At 49.9% G+C, this 17,924-nt stretch overlaps 2 protein-coding genes across 6 annotated transcripts in view; both read left to right on the forward strand.

The window, feature by feature from the left end:
- Positions 1 to 17,924, forward strand: part of LOC144149390 (endoribonuclease Dicer-S-like) — a 438,166-nt gene that overhangs the window by 336,689 nt on the left and 83,553 nt on the right. The gene's annotated exons all lie outside the window — the stretch shown is intronic.
- Positions 583 to 17,924, forward strand: part of Alph (protein phosphatase alphabet) — a 39,186-nt gene continuing 21,844 nt past the window's right edge. The window contains exons 1-2 of one of the 5 annotated variants that reach the window (XM_077680361.1): positions 583 to 1,111; positions 14,793 to 15,117. In XM_077680361.1, coding sequence (XP_077536487.1) covers positions 14,824 to 15,117 — 294 coding nt within the window. In that variant the 5' untranslated portion in view covers positions 583 to 1,111; positions 14,793 to 14,823. Of the gene's footprint in view, positions 1,112 to 1,640; positions 1,784 to 2,653; positions 2,840 to 11,812; positions 11,943 to 14,792; positions 15,118 to 17,924 lie in introns of those variants that run through there. The other 4 variants (XM_077680362.1, XM_077680363.1, XM_077680360.1 and 1 more) reach the window with 4 other exon arrangements.

A 17,924-nucleotide genomic window follows, 5' to 3' on the forward strand; every position in this document is an offset into this window, starting at 1 on the left:
TTTTCGCGACGAAATTTCGCACCTACTATATATTGTACTCATGGACAAACATACCTGACATAACCGCCAATCAAGAACGTAAACGAAAAGCGTCAAAGTCCTACCGTTAAAGGCCTGTTCACACTTGAGACGAAACGACGCCGAACGACAGAAATCGCGTCACGTCGCCGTAAGTGTGAACGGGAAGGCCCGTTCACACTTGTGATGCAAAGGCGACCGTTTTTGTCGTTTTGTCTCCACTAATTTTTGTCGCCGCGACAGAAATCGCGTCGCTTCATCGCAAGTGTACGCGTGAACGGGCCTGTACCGCGAATTTACCAAAACGTTGCAGCGGCTTCGCAGGTTTCGTTTACACAAGCCCGCACGCTGGCTTAGTCGCCGGCATCTTGCTCCGCGGTTAATTCCGTCTCCGTGCGAAGCATCCATCTTTTCGAAGGTATTAAAGCCGTCTCGTTGCTAAGATTAGCGCGCAGGGCAGGGTTCAGCCGGCCGATCCGATGTTCCGAAACTCCATCCAGAGCGCACGCCAGCCAGCCGAGAGAGGAGGGGGGGTGCGATGACGTCACGGTCTTGCGGAAGCATATCGCCCGCTGCTGCCCCCAAGCAAGCCAGGCGCCGCGCGCACAGGTCCGAGCCGCCAGAGGGGTATTTCCTTGGCATGCTCCCGCGTTGCCGCAACGGCGGTGCAGGCCCCTGCGACTACTGTGGAAATTCGCTTCTGTGTCGCCGCGCCGTGCCCCGATGTCGTCCCCCCGTGGACCATTTGTGAGCGGTAGGGCGTGACGAGCGGCGGTTGTGTGGACGGCGCGCCGAGCGACCCTCTTCGCCGTTCCCGCTCGCTGCAAACGTCTTCCTCGGCCCGCCGAGACGTGCCCGCTGTGTGTGTGCCGCGTTGACTGGCGGCTGTGCTACGAGTTGTTGTCCACAACCGCGCGTGTTTTCGCCGCCACCGCCGCAGGGGGAGACCGATTTCTGTTGTGTGTACTGCCCCCCTGCCTTCCCGTTCTCCCTTCGTTGCACAATGACGAAATGACAAGACGAGACGGATACTGAAGCAAGTCGCCGGTGCCGCCGTTCCCTGGCACGCGAAGCCGCGCCGGTTTGAGCGGAGGTAAGGAACCCGTTGGGGCCCTGAGCTCGTTGCTGTTGCGAACGTCGCACGCTCTGTTGCTTGCATTCGCTGCTGCGAGCCGTGCGACAGCGCCATGCTAACCGAAAACGGGCCGAGCGCAAAACAGAAGCAAAAAAACGGCAGAGGCAACCCCCGTTCCCTCCCCCACATCGCGCTAGGCCTAATGCGTCATAAGGTAGAGGCCCCGACACGAGCGGTCGCCGCTCGTTGGCGGGCTAGTTTTGCGCTCGTCGTAAAGCTGCGTGATGGGACTCGTGTTCTGCTGCAGTGGCGAACGCGTACTGTGATAGCGAGTGACCCCGTGAAATGACAGGCTGTTCGCTGGCGTAGCGTGCGAGGAGGGAGGGGGTGCCGCTACACGACGGCACCCCCGCTTTCTTCCGCATGTTCCTTACGCAAGCGAATAAAACTGCGCTGAAAGTGCAGCTTCAGCATCTTCTGGTGCGTTTCAAGCGCTTTCTAGTCCAACAGTACGAGTGTCTAGTTTTAGCAACGGCCTCGAGAGGAAACAACAAAACGAAAAGAAAAAAAAAAAAACTGTGGAGGCCGCCGCTGAGGTGTTTTGTAGCAGTAGGCGCTCGCTGTGTCGGTGTGACTATTGATTGGACTTGCGAAGGGAAGGCGGGGACGTCCTTTCTGCCGGCCGCGCGGGTGAGTCACCGTTGCTTGGCGTGTCGAAACAGCGCCAAGCGGTCTCCTTTTCGGCTCCGCGCTCGCTCGTCCCCTCCATTCTTTTTTTTTTTTTTTTTTTGCGATGTGTTTTGCCGCACCTTTTGTCGCGCTGAGCTCAAGGCGGTGTGCTACCTCGCGACCACGTTGTCAGGTTGCGGGTGTGGTGAAGTCTTTTTGTTCTCGTAGCGTGTTTAAGGATCGCCGAGGTGTCAGCAGTTTTATATTTGCGTCCGTCGTCGCACTAATCGTCCGAGCACGGTTTTCCCTCTCGTGACGTCAGTGCAGCGGCTTGCGCTTTTCCCTTTCAAGGACGTTGCCTTTTTTTTTTTTTTTTAACATTACCTGGCCAGACAAGGTGCTCTTGCAACCCGATGTTGTTCTGCCGCGATACCAGATGAACCTTGCCGATGTTTACGCAGGCGGTCTGCTAGATGCCAACAGGCTCGCTGTAAACGTCTGCGCGCGCAACTCAACTTGAGCCTGTTAATTGCACGCAACCAACCTCGTGTTTCAGCGATAAGAGGTGCAGACCTTAGCCATCGTAATCCAGCATTCAAGGTGGCAGTGTTGTAAACGACGCTGCAGGTTGGTCACTAAACCTTTTTGAAGCGCAATGACGGGTATGTGTGCGTGCATGCAACACTGCCGCAAGCGATGCGCCGGCCTCGCTCGATTCTTGCGATCGCCAGTGGAAGAAGAGTAAAAACAGAAAGCGGCGTCGAGATATACCCACGTGCGCCGCCAGCAGCAGCGGCGATTGTTTACACTCTGCGCGCGTGTAAAGCGATGCCGGGCAACAGCAGCAGCCGTTTCAAGAGGGAGTGAGTCATTCAGTCGTCTGGCGCTTGCATCACGGCGCGAGCGGGTCGGCTAGCTGTTCTGCGTATACCGACGTGTCTCGCGTTTCGGTCCCTGTGTGTGCGTGTGTGTGGAGCCGACCTCGCCGCTATCGGATTTGGGCGGAAAGGCACGCGGAAGGAGGGAGTAGTGCGGGCGCGAAGAAAAAACAAGAGCTCGGGTCTCCGGGCACCCCTTGTAAGTCCTTGGAGCATCTGTCGTCTGCGCTTGAGCTGTAGCGGGACGTTTCTAACGGGCTGTTTTGCGTTGACCTGCGTTTTGGAACGGTTGTTGTCGAACGCGGGCTCTGCAGTTGTTTTGAGTTGCACTCGTGACCCCCTCGTGTATTCCGCATTGGTGCGTGCTTTGTCACGAGGGGTTGCAGCATAAAATTGCATGCATGCAAATAGCTGGACAGTGTTCAACTTTTCTTCTAAAACATTGTTTTAGTGCATTGGCGTTCCTTTTTTTTTTTTTTCATCGTAAAAGTTAGTTATGACGCACTTGGGGCTGCATAGTGCTGCGCTTGAGATCTAGTAAATGTTCTCCAATCAGACTGGCTGCAACTGTTTGATTAAAATGGTTGCAGCAGGAGTGCTTTGGTGATCCCATTTAGTCGGCACGGGGTCTGTTATGTAGAAATCTGGCTGCATGATAAGCACTGCTCTGGTTTCAGTGTGCAAATTTTGGAATGCGAATAGCAGTACACTGTGCCGTACTGTGACCGCAGTGATGGAACAAAAAATTCAAGTAGGTGTCAGTTGCGGCTTTCCCTGTCAAAACACTCCTCAAAGGCTACTCGATTCTACTGCTGTGTTCGCTACCGTCTAGCCGACCACGTTATTCCTGTGAGGCGACCGTTAGAAAAAGCCACCTGGCCCTGCCATAAATAATTCCCATGGCCCAACACACCTACGGTCCCCTCTTCCTGGGCCAAGGGGAAATTGTGATTGACGCCTTTCCTGTGGACATCACCTGCCTCGTGTGTGCGTAGTCTGTCCCCCACCCTGTTTTTCTTAACAGGCTAAAGAGCAGGTGCTCACTGCATTTGAGAGTAGGTGGGTGTAATGAGCCTATTTGGGGGTGTGCAGCGGTTCTGGGAGTAAAAACTTTTCTCAAACTCTCACTCGTGTTCAGTTTTTCTGTAATGCCACCCCTGGGGATTACTAATCTGTTATGAGTAATGATGATCACATGAATCTTGCTTGTGTTTACGTGCATGTATACGTACACTAGCACAGGTTCCCGTACTCATTTTTTTGCCCCTCAGCAAAGAAATGTGACATTTCTTTGTGATGGTGGACATGCTGCAGGGCCCACAATTGATTTTTGTGTCTAAAGCCTTGCCCCCCTCCCCCCCCTTCCTTTGTTCTCTTTGTTCTAGTAGCTAAGTCGGCTGTTCAGCCCAGCATCTTGCTCTGTAAGCAGCAAAAAGGAAGCTGTCGTGTAATTACCGCAAAGGCACGGTTTCTTTGGTGTTCTTCACACAATGGGCTCAGTCAGGAGTGGTAGGAGCGGCTGACACAGATTGTGCGCTGGAAAGAGTCTTGTGAAAGTAGTGTGCAACGCTTCTTCCAGGTGACGTTTGCAGTGAGGCTGGGGACTGTGAACGCAGTGTGCTTCCTTTTAAACCTGATGGTTACGTAAGAACGTGGGCTATGTCAGTAACACGTACAAGGCAAACATGTGTATCGTGAAGGAACGTAACGCCTTGCATTGAATGCTTGCTGTATCTTTATTACACCGCTCCGATGTTTGGAGGCGCTTGACTAGGCTCCAGCACGCTTCACTGGCGTCGCTGGCTTGCAGCGGCACTTTCGTCGCACTTGGGTGACTCTGAAATAACAGCTTCTCGGTGACATTTCCTTCTGGCGGGGGTGATTCAACGTGCATGCTCGATCGGTCGGTGCTCAACTGGTGCAATCCATAGTAGGCTTTGTCATAGTTTTCGATGCTGCATGCATTAGGGCTTCCTGCTTTATCTTGTTTGCTGACATCGACTTTAGCCTGCTCAGACGGTGTTGCTCGCTCAACAAGTTTAGCTTCGACAAAAGCTTGTGTCTGTTGCATTGATTTTCATGCCCGTGGGCAATGCAAACATTTCTTGGTGGGAAATGTGAGCTTCGTGGGCTGAAATTTTGCTGGCTCTTGCTTTACTTCGGGCTTGTGGCGATAGCTAGAGCAGCATTTTTTAAGTGCAGAGCACTTCAGAGGCTTGCCCTGTCATCGTAGCTTGCTCGCTGGACCCAAGTAGAGCCACATGGCATTGCGTCAAGGCTGCTGTCGCGGCGTAACCCAGAGGCTTCAAAGGCCAAGCAGTTTATATAGTAAGTGTTGGAACTTGTAAACTGCTGGCGCTTGTTCCCGTTGTTCCTGTTCTCCCCATTGTTTAGCGCAAAGAAAACTGCAGGCACATTTGAGGCAAAACATATGTAATTACCCGGGTGCACCCGCATTTAGTGAGGAACACTCATTAGGTTGGTTTTTATGATAGTAAGCAAAAAAAAAAGTGTCAGTGCAACGCCGGCACATGTGGGAGGAAAAGCAAGCATGATAAGAACAGAACTCCCACTGGCACAGTTTCAGGCAGGGGGCGCGCGAGCACTGTGAAGGCGGGAAATTCGAATTGCATTGGGTAGTAGCAGTGAGCAAGTAACGGCGCTACAGCCCATTATGACGAATCACTGCTCTGCACTTCCTACGGCTTTCCTGTTGAGTGGAACGGCTTTGATTTTTTAAGTGGTTTGTGTGTGGCGCTACTAGGGCCACCACATGCTCTTCGCATGTCCTCATCTCTTGGGCGATTGCAAGCCTTGGTATGTGCAAAGTAGCTAGGTTATGCACTACAACTGCTGTCACAGCTATATAGGCTTTGCGACTGAACACTGGAAATGGGGTCGGAATTTTGAACGCTGTGGATCCTAGTGTGATTCGCTGGATTGGGTGCTTAAGCTCCACATGCCGAAAGTGACCACTCATTCACTGCACTCCGGTACAATCACTGCAAGGCTTACGGCTTGCCATCTAAAGCCTTCATGACGGATTGCAGTCCAGTTGCTTCAAGTACGTAGTCTCTCTACTTGCACCTTCAGGCAGCAACAGGCTTCTTGCCTTGGCCGTGACACTGCTCTAAGGTGCTACAGAGAGAAATCATGGGAGTGGCCTGGCATGGGGAGCTTCGTTTGCCGGGCACCGTTGCCGTAGCAGTGTTGTTACAGGGCAGCCTGCGTGTCCACCGTGGTGTGGCGCGTGTCGAGTGCTTCCTCCTCTGGCTGGCCCCTTATCTCGAGCCTTCCTCTGTGTGTGCGTGTGACTCCTCTGGTAAACACGGGGCCAGAGATCAGGCTACAAGTGGCCTGGCCAATTGAGCCCGCCCTTGGCAACGGGGCTCGGAGAGGGGGCTTGCTAAGTAGGCGCCCCTCCCTCCCTCCCTCTTTGCCGGCATGTTCTGTGTAGCAACCCTTGCACTTGGGGCAACGAGCCCTTCCTTGATCTTTTGTTTGCTGCTTGTTGCAGCCCCGGCTTGCATCGCCGTTCTGTGCTTTGTTGAAGGTGGAGAGGGAAGGGGCAGTGTAGATGTCCTGCCCCTATGCGCGGGGCAAATGGAACGTGAATGAAGGCTGAATTGAATGAGGGGCTGAGCTTGTAAGCGGCAGCGATGCCAGGAGAAGCCGGTTTTCTTGGGAAAGGGTGGCTGGACTGTTTACTTTTCTTTGGACAACAGCTAAAGGCTGCACTGCTTGAAAACGTTTTGGCCGGAGAATGGTGTGAGGAGCGAGATAAATGTTAGGTAAGCAGAAGAGACATTTGCTTGGTGGTAGGTTCACTGTTAGGAGGGCCTTGAGGGTGGAAGCAATACTTGTGAGGTGATGACCCACCGTCTTTTAACTTTGCCAAACTTCTTTCTCTCTAAAGCACTGTGGAGATTGCATTTGTGCCTTCGATGGTTTTTTCACAGCCATTGGTTGTGCGGCTTTGTCTAGCAGGCTGTCAAACGGGGACCAAAATACTGTTTCTGGAGCACTCGAAACATTGTTCCACATCAGCACGACGCGTCCATTACTGCAAATGGTTTGGCTACTCATTCACCCACAGCGTGGTGCCATTTGAAGTGAGTGTGAGCGCGTGGGCGGGACTCGTTGATCCTTGCAACACTTGTGCGGGTGAAAAGAGTGGAATTCCTCCAACTCCAAAAGAACACTTGAACAGTGCAGCGTTCATTGTCCGACAACTCTTCTTTCAAAGTCTGTGGTGAAGCTTTGGCATGTTTTCATGGGGAGTTTTGTTCCCCTCCAAGACGTAACCTCTCCCTAAAAAATCTCTCCTCGGCCCTGTGGAACTACACGTTTTAGTTCGCACTGTTGTCTTCTTAACTTGTGCACTTTTCGAGTAGCTCGGGTAAAGGTAGGTGGTGAAGTGGTGAAGGGCAAATTGTTTGGGCATTTCTCTTCTCTGCTGGCCGGCTCTCTGGTTATTTGTCACAATTGTGGCATGTGAGGCTGCAGTAAAATGCGCAGTCTAGCCTACCAAAGGTGCTTTGGTGCTCATGTTGTCAAAGTTAGGCCAGGCACCCTGGCTGATACCGTGATGGTTGAGACGCAAGCAACTTTGAGAGCGAATTTTCGCTCTTCATGGCATGTGCGAAGGTTGTGCACTGGGCATCCTTGATGCAGCCTGTCTTACCGCAGTAGATCCCAGGACCTTGTGGTGAGAAGAAGACAATCCCTAAAACTCGGGGGCAGAGTTCTGGTTTGAGTTCACACCTAAATGCAGCATAGCAAACCAGCATATCATGATGACGTGGTTGGGGAGTAAGCTTGTATTCACTGGCAGAAGTATGGGGGCATCAGTTCTGTAATGCGGAGACCAGGAGGCAGAAAAAGAAAAGCGAGGGCAAGTTGGCGGTACTTAACGGATTAGAGCCATGCAGAGGGGCTTTGCCTGTGTCGAGTTTTGTGTCATTCAGCACCGTTCCTAACTACTAACCGCAGTTTGAGAACGAGTGATGTGGTGCTGTTGCTTCCACGGTCAATTGGGAGCTGGAGCAGTCTTTAGAATTGTTTATGATGTGGATTTCCTCACAAATTATGGCATGTCTGGCACTAGTTAATGATAGCTGCAGAATTTTTAATTTTGCAGGACAACATTTTGTAAACCGTTCAGCATCTCGTGCCTCTGTATGTGGTAGTGATTCTGTGTTAGAAAAGAGATGTGTTGAATGCACATGCTTTAAACTGTGCTAAATTATTGGAATGTAGGAGGGAATAGTAGGAAGTAGAAAAGATGTACCATCGTTACACTGCCCTTCCGATTGTCTTGACCTATTGCATACACGCGGCCTGCCTCCCACTGTCGTCGCGCCCATACATCGCTGGGAAAGAGAAAAAAGTCTTTTCAGAGTTCCTAATCTGCCGGATGTGGATAAAGCAGGAACGTTGGTCCGGGTGCTGTCCGGCCACCTCCTTAAAGTATTCCCGGTGTTGATCAACACTTCTGCAGCCGCTAGATTTTCAGTTTACCTCTCCGGGCTTTGCTGCTATCATTTTAGTAAGTTATAGGGATATGAAAGGAGCATCCCATATCGGAGAACCAACTCGAGTGGTGGCCGTCACAGCTCACTGGAAGGGGAACAGAAGGACTGGGGCTGGCCGTGTAAATGCGAAGAACTGACACCTTGGTGGACTTTGAGGGTAAGAGTGGCTACCAAGAGATGGTACCAGGAGTAGACGAGGACCATTAACTCGATGGAGGGATAAGGAGGAAATTGAAAAAAAATTGGAGGGATGTGCAGTGAGCAAATTCAGTTACAATTCACAAGGCTTCTCATTCGGCGCAGCTACCGGGAGAACGTGGCACCTGTGAGGAGCAGCCAGTGTTTGATCTGTTACCCACCGTGTCCTACTTTTCTGAAGCGTGCAAGCACTCCGCACGGAGCAATATCCGCGCAAGCTGTTGGGCCAGCCGGGTTCCCGCATCAAAACTCGCATGACGCGAGGAAGAACAGTGCTAATAGCACAAGAGTCAGAAACAGCTGTCCCTCATTGGCTGCTCTTTGCGCTGGAAGCTTCGTGCAGCTGTCAAGCGGCACGTGGCTTGGGTGCCCTTTTAGGAACAGTGAACATGTGGAAGAACGATATTAGCAGCAGTGTGCATTGCGGCAAGAGTTGCATGCATAATTTAAGTCTCCGGCCTAGTTAAGGTCAGGTCTGGATAGTGTGTAGGAAACTGAGACTTGATGGCACGCTAACCTCTGTAGAGGTAACAGATGGCCGACGCGTCCAGCTGTTAAACTGACGGGATTCAACGCCCATATTTTTTGTCATGTGAGCAAAGAAACTTGTGGGTGCTTTGAAATGTAAATGTGTGTGTGACAAATTACTTCACCCTGCATCCACTAAATTTGGGCCTGGTGCGTGTAAACGGGCTGCACAGGAGCTGGCCAATATTGATTGGAAAATTGTATTGGTAAAGTTCTTTGCTACACAAAAAAAAAAATTACTCTGAAAGCATTATTTGAGAAACTGTTTAAAAGTGTTGTGCATGAAAATGCTGTTCTTTTCCGGCTGCGATCCCCCTTGCACTAGAAGAGACACCACTGGGTGCCGAAATGACTAGATGTGGTCGGAGGGAGAGTCTTCCTCACTGTGGGTTTCTTTATCTTTGAGCCTTTTGAAAACCTTGTAGAAATGCTTCAGCTCTTCATGCTTGCTGTGGTTCCTGAGAAGATCCTGAAATCCTTGCTGTGGTTCCTGAGAAGAAGTGTCTGAGAAGATCCATAGTGTCCTTTACCTTGAGAGGGTTTCGGTTGTTCCCGCACAAGCCATGCCTCTCTGAAGCATCTGACAGTTTCTTCCCTTTGCATAGCACTGCAACAATATTGGGCACAGAATTTGTAACCTGGTTCGGGTCGAGTTTTTGGCTATGTCTACGGGTGCCCTGCTGTTTATGCAAAACTTCTGCTGCTAATGTGGTCTGCTGCTTGATGTGGCCTTCCATACCACCGTTGCAGAGGATTTCCAGTCGTAGACGTCCCAGTGCTTTCTGGCCACCAAGAATGTGCAATGCTGGTTTTTTTTTGCTTGTTCTGATGCCTGTCTCGGTCCTACCGAAGACCCTGCCAGGTGGCAAGGACCTGACAGTCAGCAGTAACTTTCGATACCACGACAGGAGCTTCATTTTGAAGCTATTAAAGAGTTGCGCATATTGTGGTGGCTTTCTTGTAGTGGCCTGCACAGCTTTCGCCTACCAAGTGGACTTGTTGGAATCTCCCGTAACTGAGGCTTCAAAGGGTGCCGTGCACAGCGCTTGCGACTTCATTTCCTTTAGCCCTGTCATCCTCTGTCCAGGTGTAACAGTAAACGCCTTTGGGCATTCAGCTGGTTTTATGCACGGTTCTATGCACATGGGGCACTGACAGAATAGCGGGCTGCAGCATGTCTACTGGTCAGGGACTTTAGGAATAGTTGAATACTGTTGGCAATGAAAGAAAAAAGGTCATGAGATTTGCCCGTCTTACTCATGGGAGAGCGTAGCACTACCCCTCTGTGAATGGTCGTCGACAGTTTTGATTTAGTGTGCGTTCCTCAGGCACGCGACTTTTCGTAACGTTCGAAAGGAAAGTTTTAAGATTTGCCCGAAAAAATTGAAGAGGGAAGCTGTACTGTGCTTATGCATTGCGCATGTGCCAAACATTCGTAATGCTTTTCAGGCCCGATATCTCCTTTGTCTTCTTCCTTCAACAGTAATGTGACTCTGTAGCACAAATACGTGCACAGGTGCACGTTTTTGACCGTACTACATCGCCACCTCGACTTGTTGCGATGGCACCCCTTTCATGCTGGAAATATTTCGACAGTGCCATGGGGCTGGCTCCAATCGCAGAAGACATATCGTGACGTACTGGGGTCACTTGTCCTTTGAGATTGTACCTTGTGTGTTGCTGAGGGCCTCCAGTGCCTAATGATGCGGGGAAGTTCAAAAATTAAAATAAGCGTGCCCCGCTGTTTAGGAAGCCCCAGGAGTTATCCTTGAAACCCGTTGCTGAAGTTTTGGAATTCAGAACGCGTGTGAGCGTTTTCTTCCTGTGTGCACTCTTCGGCCTAGGATCACTTCACTTCTGGGGGCAGAGTGGTCACTGACAGACTGATATATGCAAGTAGTATACGAAATACCATAACAAAGCTACACGTTGATGCGCGAAGCAGTGTAGCGGTGGCCGTGATAGCTGCTGGGACACTAAGTGCGCATCAGCATGGAGCTTCGTGCATTGGTTGATTGGGTGTGGCTCGCTTTGATTCGGACTGGTCTCGCATTTTCTTAATATGGAACAGCCCGCTAAGTTTGCATTCCTTCGTTGAATGGTTTATATTTTTGAAGGCCACATACAAATCATTTTCCTTGCAGCCAAGTTTGACGTAGTTTCATTGGATCACTCTAAAAAAAATCCATTGCATAGAGGGGAGAGCAGTTTCTTCTTTCATCCATCCATGTATGTACAGGGTGGTGTGACGATAATTGGAACACTTTTAATTTTTTTCCTGAGCGAACCGCCACTCTGTTGTTCGCACTCAAACTTCGCACGAAGGTGTCGCATTTTGTGGTCTATTTTGTTTGACCCTGTGAACGACGATGGTAACTTACCTGCTTATTCTGAAAATAGTTAAAAAGGATTTTCGCCTATGGGAAAACGCAGGAAAACGGCGGCTGATTTGGACGTGCGAGCCAGCGCAAGTTGATCTTGGAACGACGGCGCCACCTGGGGTATTCAAAGCGAAACGCGCGTTTGGAATTCACGGTAGGAAGGAGGCAAATGGTGCAGCAGACGATCAGGAAATGCACCTGCTCCCGTGTGTATTGCAGCGGAATTTGGTTTGGAAGCAGCCTGTCAGCTAGTCAGTTCAGCCTGCTGGCAGGTTAGTTGGTCGGTAATTTCAAAAAATGAAAAGATGACAAGGACTCTAGAAAGATAAAGGTAACAGCACGCATAGCGCTGCAGCATGTGTTGTCAGTCATTCGGCAGTCCTTGTCAAATTCCTGCGCAATTTCCTTTTTGGGCGGAGGGTTCGGCGCAGGGGCAGATGTTTTGCTGAGGGTAAGTGATAGGGCGACTAATTTCGTATCTTCCGTATTGGGAAGGGGCGCGGCTAACGAGATATGACAACAGTTAGATAAGGGCGGGCCGTGTTGTTTGGAAGCGTCGCATCACTTGGGGAGCGCGCTGTCCGCCTTTCGGGCAGCCGAAAGTGAATACGCGAAAGCTAAGGATGTGGATTTTTCGGGTCCTGCTGTCGAGCGTATTAAGGTAAGGAGTTAGTACAGGTGTGGCGTTATTCACTGAAAGCTTTGTGTAGCTCGCGTAACCTTAACGAAAAAATTTGAGCGCCTGTGTGTTATATGTCGAGGGAAGTTCGAGTTGGCGATCGTCTAGCAGCCGTAGCGCATTGGTGGTCAAAAGCAATCAGACGGGAGCTTAGCTTGACATTTTTATTTTGGAGGGTGAGGCCTAGCGCTTAGCAGCGTGACAATTTTTCGTTATTTAGAACGTATGCTGGTATGCGCACTCGCGACAGACGATACTTAGTGGTTGCTGAGAGGTGATGTCGAGGTGTGTGTTTGGGCGGTTTTATGTAGTAGCGTCCTTAAAATTGTAAAAAAAGTGTTCCGTTTCTGGTATAATTTTTAACATTTGTGTTCTTTCGCTGCGCGGTTTCGGATATATAGCCGATTTGCCTTGCATCCTTGCGCTCTCGTGTAGGGCGTTTTTTTTTTTTTTTTTTTAATCGGTTATCCTGATGTGGCGTTCTTTTTACTCCGCCGTTTTTCAAATAATTTTTTAGAAGTCCGCGAAACTGGCTCTTCGCCGAACTTCGCTAGCACTAAAGGTTGGCCTTGCCGCGTGGCGCGCATAGTACGTTGGCTCTGTTGCATAGCGTCAAAGCTGCGCGGGAAAGCCCGACTCGCGGAAAGCGCTCGAGGTTAAACTCCTACTCCCCCTTGCAAGCAGGCCTGGGTCTCAAAGCAAGCGTTATAATTGAAAGTTGCGTTGGTTTGCAAGAGGAACTAATCGTTTTGGTATGGTACGTCTCATCTCGCTATGTCTCTACATTTTGGGAATTAGCCAGGGGTAAATAATGGTAGAACACTAATGAAAGAATATGGAAAAAATCTTCTAGTGTGTGTTGTATACTTCGACAGAAGTATCCAATGCAGAAGTTGGTCTGTGCATCTCGCTAATGAGAATACTTCTCATGTTTAAAGAAAATGCGCATGTTTTAATATTCTGAAGAATGGCAAGTTGGGCTAGTTAGTGTGAATTCAGCGTGGTGGAAAATGCGCTCAATCAAGCGCTCTTTCCACCAAGATGAATTTAAGCATTCAGTTGCCTCGTTGAAGCATTGCGTGCTCTTCGGAATGGGCTTGCATGTAGCGTCGTCTTGCGTTGCACGGCAGATTGGTGGGTGCATGTGTGTGCAAATCTGCGAATAGGGCCCGTTTTTTTCTGGGGGCGGGAGGGGGGTGCCATAAATTATCTCCTGGTCGAGACATTGTCATGAAAACCTTATTATTGTGAGTATTCTTGATCTGACTACAATTTTGCAATTAGAAACTTTGAGCTAGACTCACTCCTGAGAAAGTTCGTTATTTTATCTCTGTTATTCACTTGATCAAAACAAAAACTGTGGTGAGGTGGCCAACACCACCACAGAGGAGTAATTGTTTTTTTTAGAACATTAAACTTTTTCTTTTATTGCTTGCCTGGAGTTTAATTAAAACTTCTGGGGAGTCATTTGTCTCCCCCTACCTGTTTAAACACCCTGACCCAAAGGGTCGTGCACCGTTATCACTTCACCTTGATCAAGGGAGACTGATACCACTCCAAAATCGCCCCTGAAACTTGATTAATTATGGTGCCTTAGGCTGAAACGATGCAAGTATTTAGGGAATTTCACTGCATTCCTAAAAGCATCTTCACATGTGAATGTTCTTTGAAATAATCTGCTGGGCTGCTGTTATAGTGGGTCAACACTTTTAAAGAGGCCATGCACTTAGGGTGCCAGTTGGAAACAAGTTGCCTCTCCACATTGCCGCAGCATCTTTTGGTTTCGTTCCGCCACTGCTACAGTCCGTGATTCACATTTTTATCACCCGCTGTCAGCATGCAAATGGAGGGGGGATCCGCATAGCTATCAGTAATGCATGCAGCTTTTTCCACTGGCTCGCGAGTCTTCCTTGTTCAAGTGTTTTCCAGTGTAGATAGTATTGCACACTGCCTTCTCGCATTCAGTGCACTTAATCGCGGACGATCCCTTTGCTGCTACCCACTCTCACTTGGTGGGTCTGAGATAAGTTACTTACGGCTATGCTGTAGATTTTGTGTGCAGCAGGAGCAGTGCAGACGAAACAGTCGGGTTTGTGTACCGTCTGGCTTTTATGAAAGCTTCTGTAATGGTACACGCACCAGCTATAGGTGTGCTTTCCAAATAGGCGGAAACATACTTAAGAGCCACCTTGCATCACCACCAATAGTCTGTGGAGGAGGCAGTATTCGGTCGTCTTTTGTTATTACTAAAAAAAAGTGGCAAGTGTCTGGGGTGCACCCGTGGAATTGCTCAGCCCTCAGTGCCGACATTGTTGCCCTTCATTATTTGCAACCGAACTGCATTATGGTGCTGGGAGTGCAAATCGATTGGTGTGCCCAAGCCAAAGGTACGATGATGTTGAATGTTCTCGAAAGGGATACATGGGATCCACTGAGGTGAATGGGGCTAAAAAGAAAAAGGTTGCATCTGTCCAATGGTGGCAACTCACTTTTAGGTTTCAGAGATGCAAATGTGATGCTGCCAGTCATCTGGATTTGAGGCAAAGTTGGTAGGTCTTAACCTTGTGACAATTTCTGAGCAGTTTCCGGGAACGTTGTGGATGTTTTGTGCATTGTCAGGATTCGCTGCGGAGCATTCAATTTTGTGATGTTATGTGTGGAATTGCGAGGGCCGTTCTTGTGCCTTTCGTGTTTGCCAGAACTTTCTCGCGCCAGACCTTAAATTCAGTTTTGGTCGATAGTTCCGGACCGTACGGAGGAGGTCCATCGCGTCCCCTTTTTAAGGCCCGCCCTGCACGTACGTAGCCCCCAACCGTCTCACTACCCTCGCAGGGGCCCCCTGTCCAAGCGGCGCCTCTTCAGGATGGGTGCGTTCCTGGACAAGCCGAAGGTGGAGAAGCACACGGAGAGCGGGGCGGGCAATGGCCTGCGCTACGCCCTGGCCTCGATGCAGGGCTGGCGGGTAGAGATGGAGGACGCCCACTGCGCCATGCTGGGCCTGCCCTGCGGTGGGGGCCTGGACCGGTGGAGCTTCTTCGCCGTCTTTGACGGGCACGCGGGCGCCCGCGTCTCGGCCCACTGCGCCCAGAACCTGCTGGACGCCATCTGCCAGACGGACGAGTTCGCCCACACCGTGGCCGCCTCTGACGTGGGAGAGGTGAGCACCTCTTGACCTCTGTGGCCACGTCGGTACCTACTGGCAATGGCGGCATCCTGGAAGTTAATAAGCCGCACTGTCGTGGACGTTGAGGGTATATGTGTAATGTGGGGATTTGTTTTCTGTTTGGAGCTGTATCTTTCTTGACATTGTGAAGTCGCATCTACCGTGTTCGCTTGTTGTACCTGCCCCAGAAGTGTGTGACTGCCATGCTGCTACTACTGCAGCTTTACTGTGAGCAGAGTCTGTCGGAGAGAAGTGTGGTCCTTGATAAAGTTGCCCCAATAATGCGGCCATCAATAGGAGGAGGAGGGGGGGTGTTATACGGGATACTGAAGTGATTTGTAAACATTGCGGGGTTACGAGCGCAAATTGTAGTCTGGAGCCTCTAGGCCACGTTTCGACCGCTCTCACTGCGTTTACGCGACTTCGTTCCCCAGAAAAATCATTCAAAAGTGCCGTCCTCCCCTCTGCATCCTCGCCCATGTTCTGTAGCGTTTTGTACGACCTCAGAAAAAAATGGCTTGGCTTGGCTGCGGTACTGCACAGCTCTCCGACCTACCGTCAGTCAGCCGGCCCAGAGTTCAGTCCATTGGCCGCCAACGGGAAGCGCATGGCATTTGGGTGCCTGCGGGGACGCGGAGGGCGTTCATCCACCGTGTAGGCCTCGGCTAGTGATTGCTACTACGATTCCAAGCCGTCCTGGTAGGCTTATTTGAGGCACTTTAGAGCCGACAACATGGCACAACCGTGGCATTCCAATTGCTGGGATATCAAGAATGCCCATCCAACGATAACGTCGGATGCCAAGCATGCTGTTTCACATAACCGCCACCGAAACTGGTTTGTATGCTAATCTTGGACATCGTCCAATCACATAGTCCCTTTACTTGACGTCACTGTGGTTAGTTGGTGCAGCCGCTGCAAGGCATGCAAGGTAGTTTCTCTTCTGAAAGGCTTTATAAAATAAATGCCGCCTTATCGCCCACCATGAAAAGCGTGTTCATTTGAGCCGGTCTACGCAGTGCAAGCAAAAATGGGAGCTTGGCGAATTCACTTCAGTGTCCCTTTAAAGGTGGATTGTGGCTCTTCGGGCAAAGGAAACTCCTTTCACAGCAAGAGAAATATGCGCAGAGATAAAACTGCACCTTGTAAAAATTTTCCGTCACTGCGAGTGTGCGGAGGAAGGAAGCAAAATCTGTGCGACCATGTAGCTGTTGTAACCAGGTGCAACTGTTTCTTCAAAAATAAAAAGAAACGGTGTATTTTTTTGATAAAAGGCATTTCTTTTTGTCGACTTTTTTCCGATTGCAACCTGACACTTGAGGGGTGACAAGGATGCGCTTTTCTTTCTTCTCTTGCCAGTGCCAATAAATAGGCTGTACCTAACCTAGTTCGCCGTGTCGCTGGCCTAGGATCCATAATAAGTGCATGGTAGTAGACCAGTCCCACTCCGTCTCCTGCATGTTTTATTATTTCTGTATCCTCATCCAAACTTGTGTACATAGTCCACTACCGTGGCCCCCCCCCCCTTTTTTTTTTTTTTTTTTTCAATGCCCTTCTATCCTTATTTTTGCCATCTTTTTTGTTCTATGTCAACATTCACCCATTTTTGCTGGTATTCGCATGCTTACCTGTGCCAGTGATGTGATTGCTGCACCAAGTGTGCCTAACTGAGCTGAAAAGTAAATCTTGCTACATCCTGCTACATTTCAAGCAATCTGCGCCAATCTTGCGCCGAAGGTTCGTTTCGCCGGGCTTTCTCGATGTGGCGCGCTCTGGTGGCAGGAATTCTCTTTATGCTATGGGCGTTGAAGAGGTGGGAATCTCTTACTATTTCCTTTGCAAAAAAACTTGGCAGGAGTTCGTGTGACCAGCTCCGAGGGTTCGAGATGTACAGGGAATTGAAAGGGTAGCTAGCGGGAAAGGGATGAAAGTTCAAGATGGCTTGCTTTGGGACCGGCTGTAAGCCGGTTTACTGAACAGTTTCCAGCTTTGAAGAAAATGATCTTATCTGTCTGGGTATGTCGTTTATGAGGACAGCTACAAGAGCACTTGAGGAAAGCATTTTCTAATAAAACTTTCTTTGCAAAGCTACTCTTCATGAAGAATGGGGTCGAAGTTTTTACTGTTTTGCTTTTTCAAAGACGTCAGCCGTTGGTCCACCTACTCTGATGAAATGATCCATCGTTCACAAGCTGTGGACGCTTCATGAAGCCAGTCTTGCCGCTTGAACGCTTGAAGAAAGCCGGAGTGTTGCCGTTGTTGCAAACGTGCGAATTGGAAAGCGAGAGTACAAGTCGGAGAGAAACCGACATTGAGGTTGGGTGCTAGAAGCTTCTACATAAAATGCACCGAGTACCTTAAGCCCTCACAGTTGAGGGAAGAGGAGCCCTGTTGCACTCATTTGAGAAGGCTACCTACCTGGCTGCCGCAAGTGACCAAACCCTGCGATGCTCCTTCAGTGTGCGAACATGTTGAATCAGATCTGTCTACATGGATTATTGAGCATTAGCAGCAGATTTTGAGCAAAAGGGGGCTGACAAAAAAAAAAAAATTCCTTCTCTTGGCCAGGCTAGTAAAGGTGTTGCTTTGCGTTCCACAGCGAAATGCGGATGTGGAAGGGGGCTTCAGTGAGAACTGCCGGCACCTTAAAAATGGAACAGCTCGGTTGACAATACACAATGTTAATGGCATCAGGTACAACGTTGTTTGAAGGAGATGCAAGTCGCTTAAATGTGACACCAGACGTTTTCAGAGCAGTACGAACGCTGACCAAAAACTACGAAGAGCGCATTGCAGCTGAA

This window comes from Haemaphysalis longicornis, unplaced genomic scaffold (genome assembly GCF_048455015.1).
Source record: "Haemaphysalis longicornis isolate Haplotype H1 unplaced genomic scaffold, Haemaphysalis longicornis Haplotype H1 scaffold_8, whole genome shotgun sequence".
Taxonomy (NCBI): Eukaryota; Metazoa; Arthropoda; class Arachnida; order Ixodida; family Ixodidae; genus Haemaphysalis; species Haemaphysalis longicornis.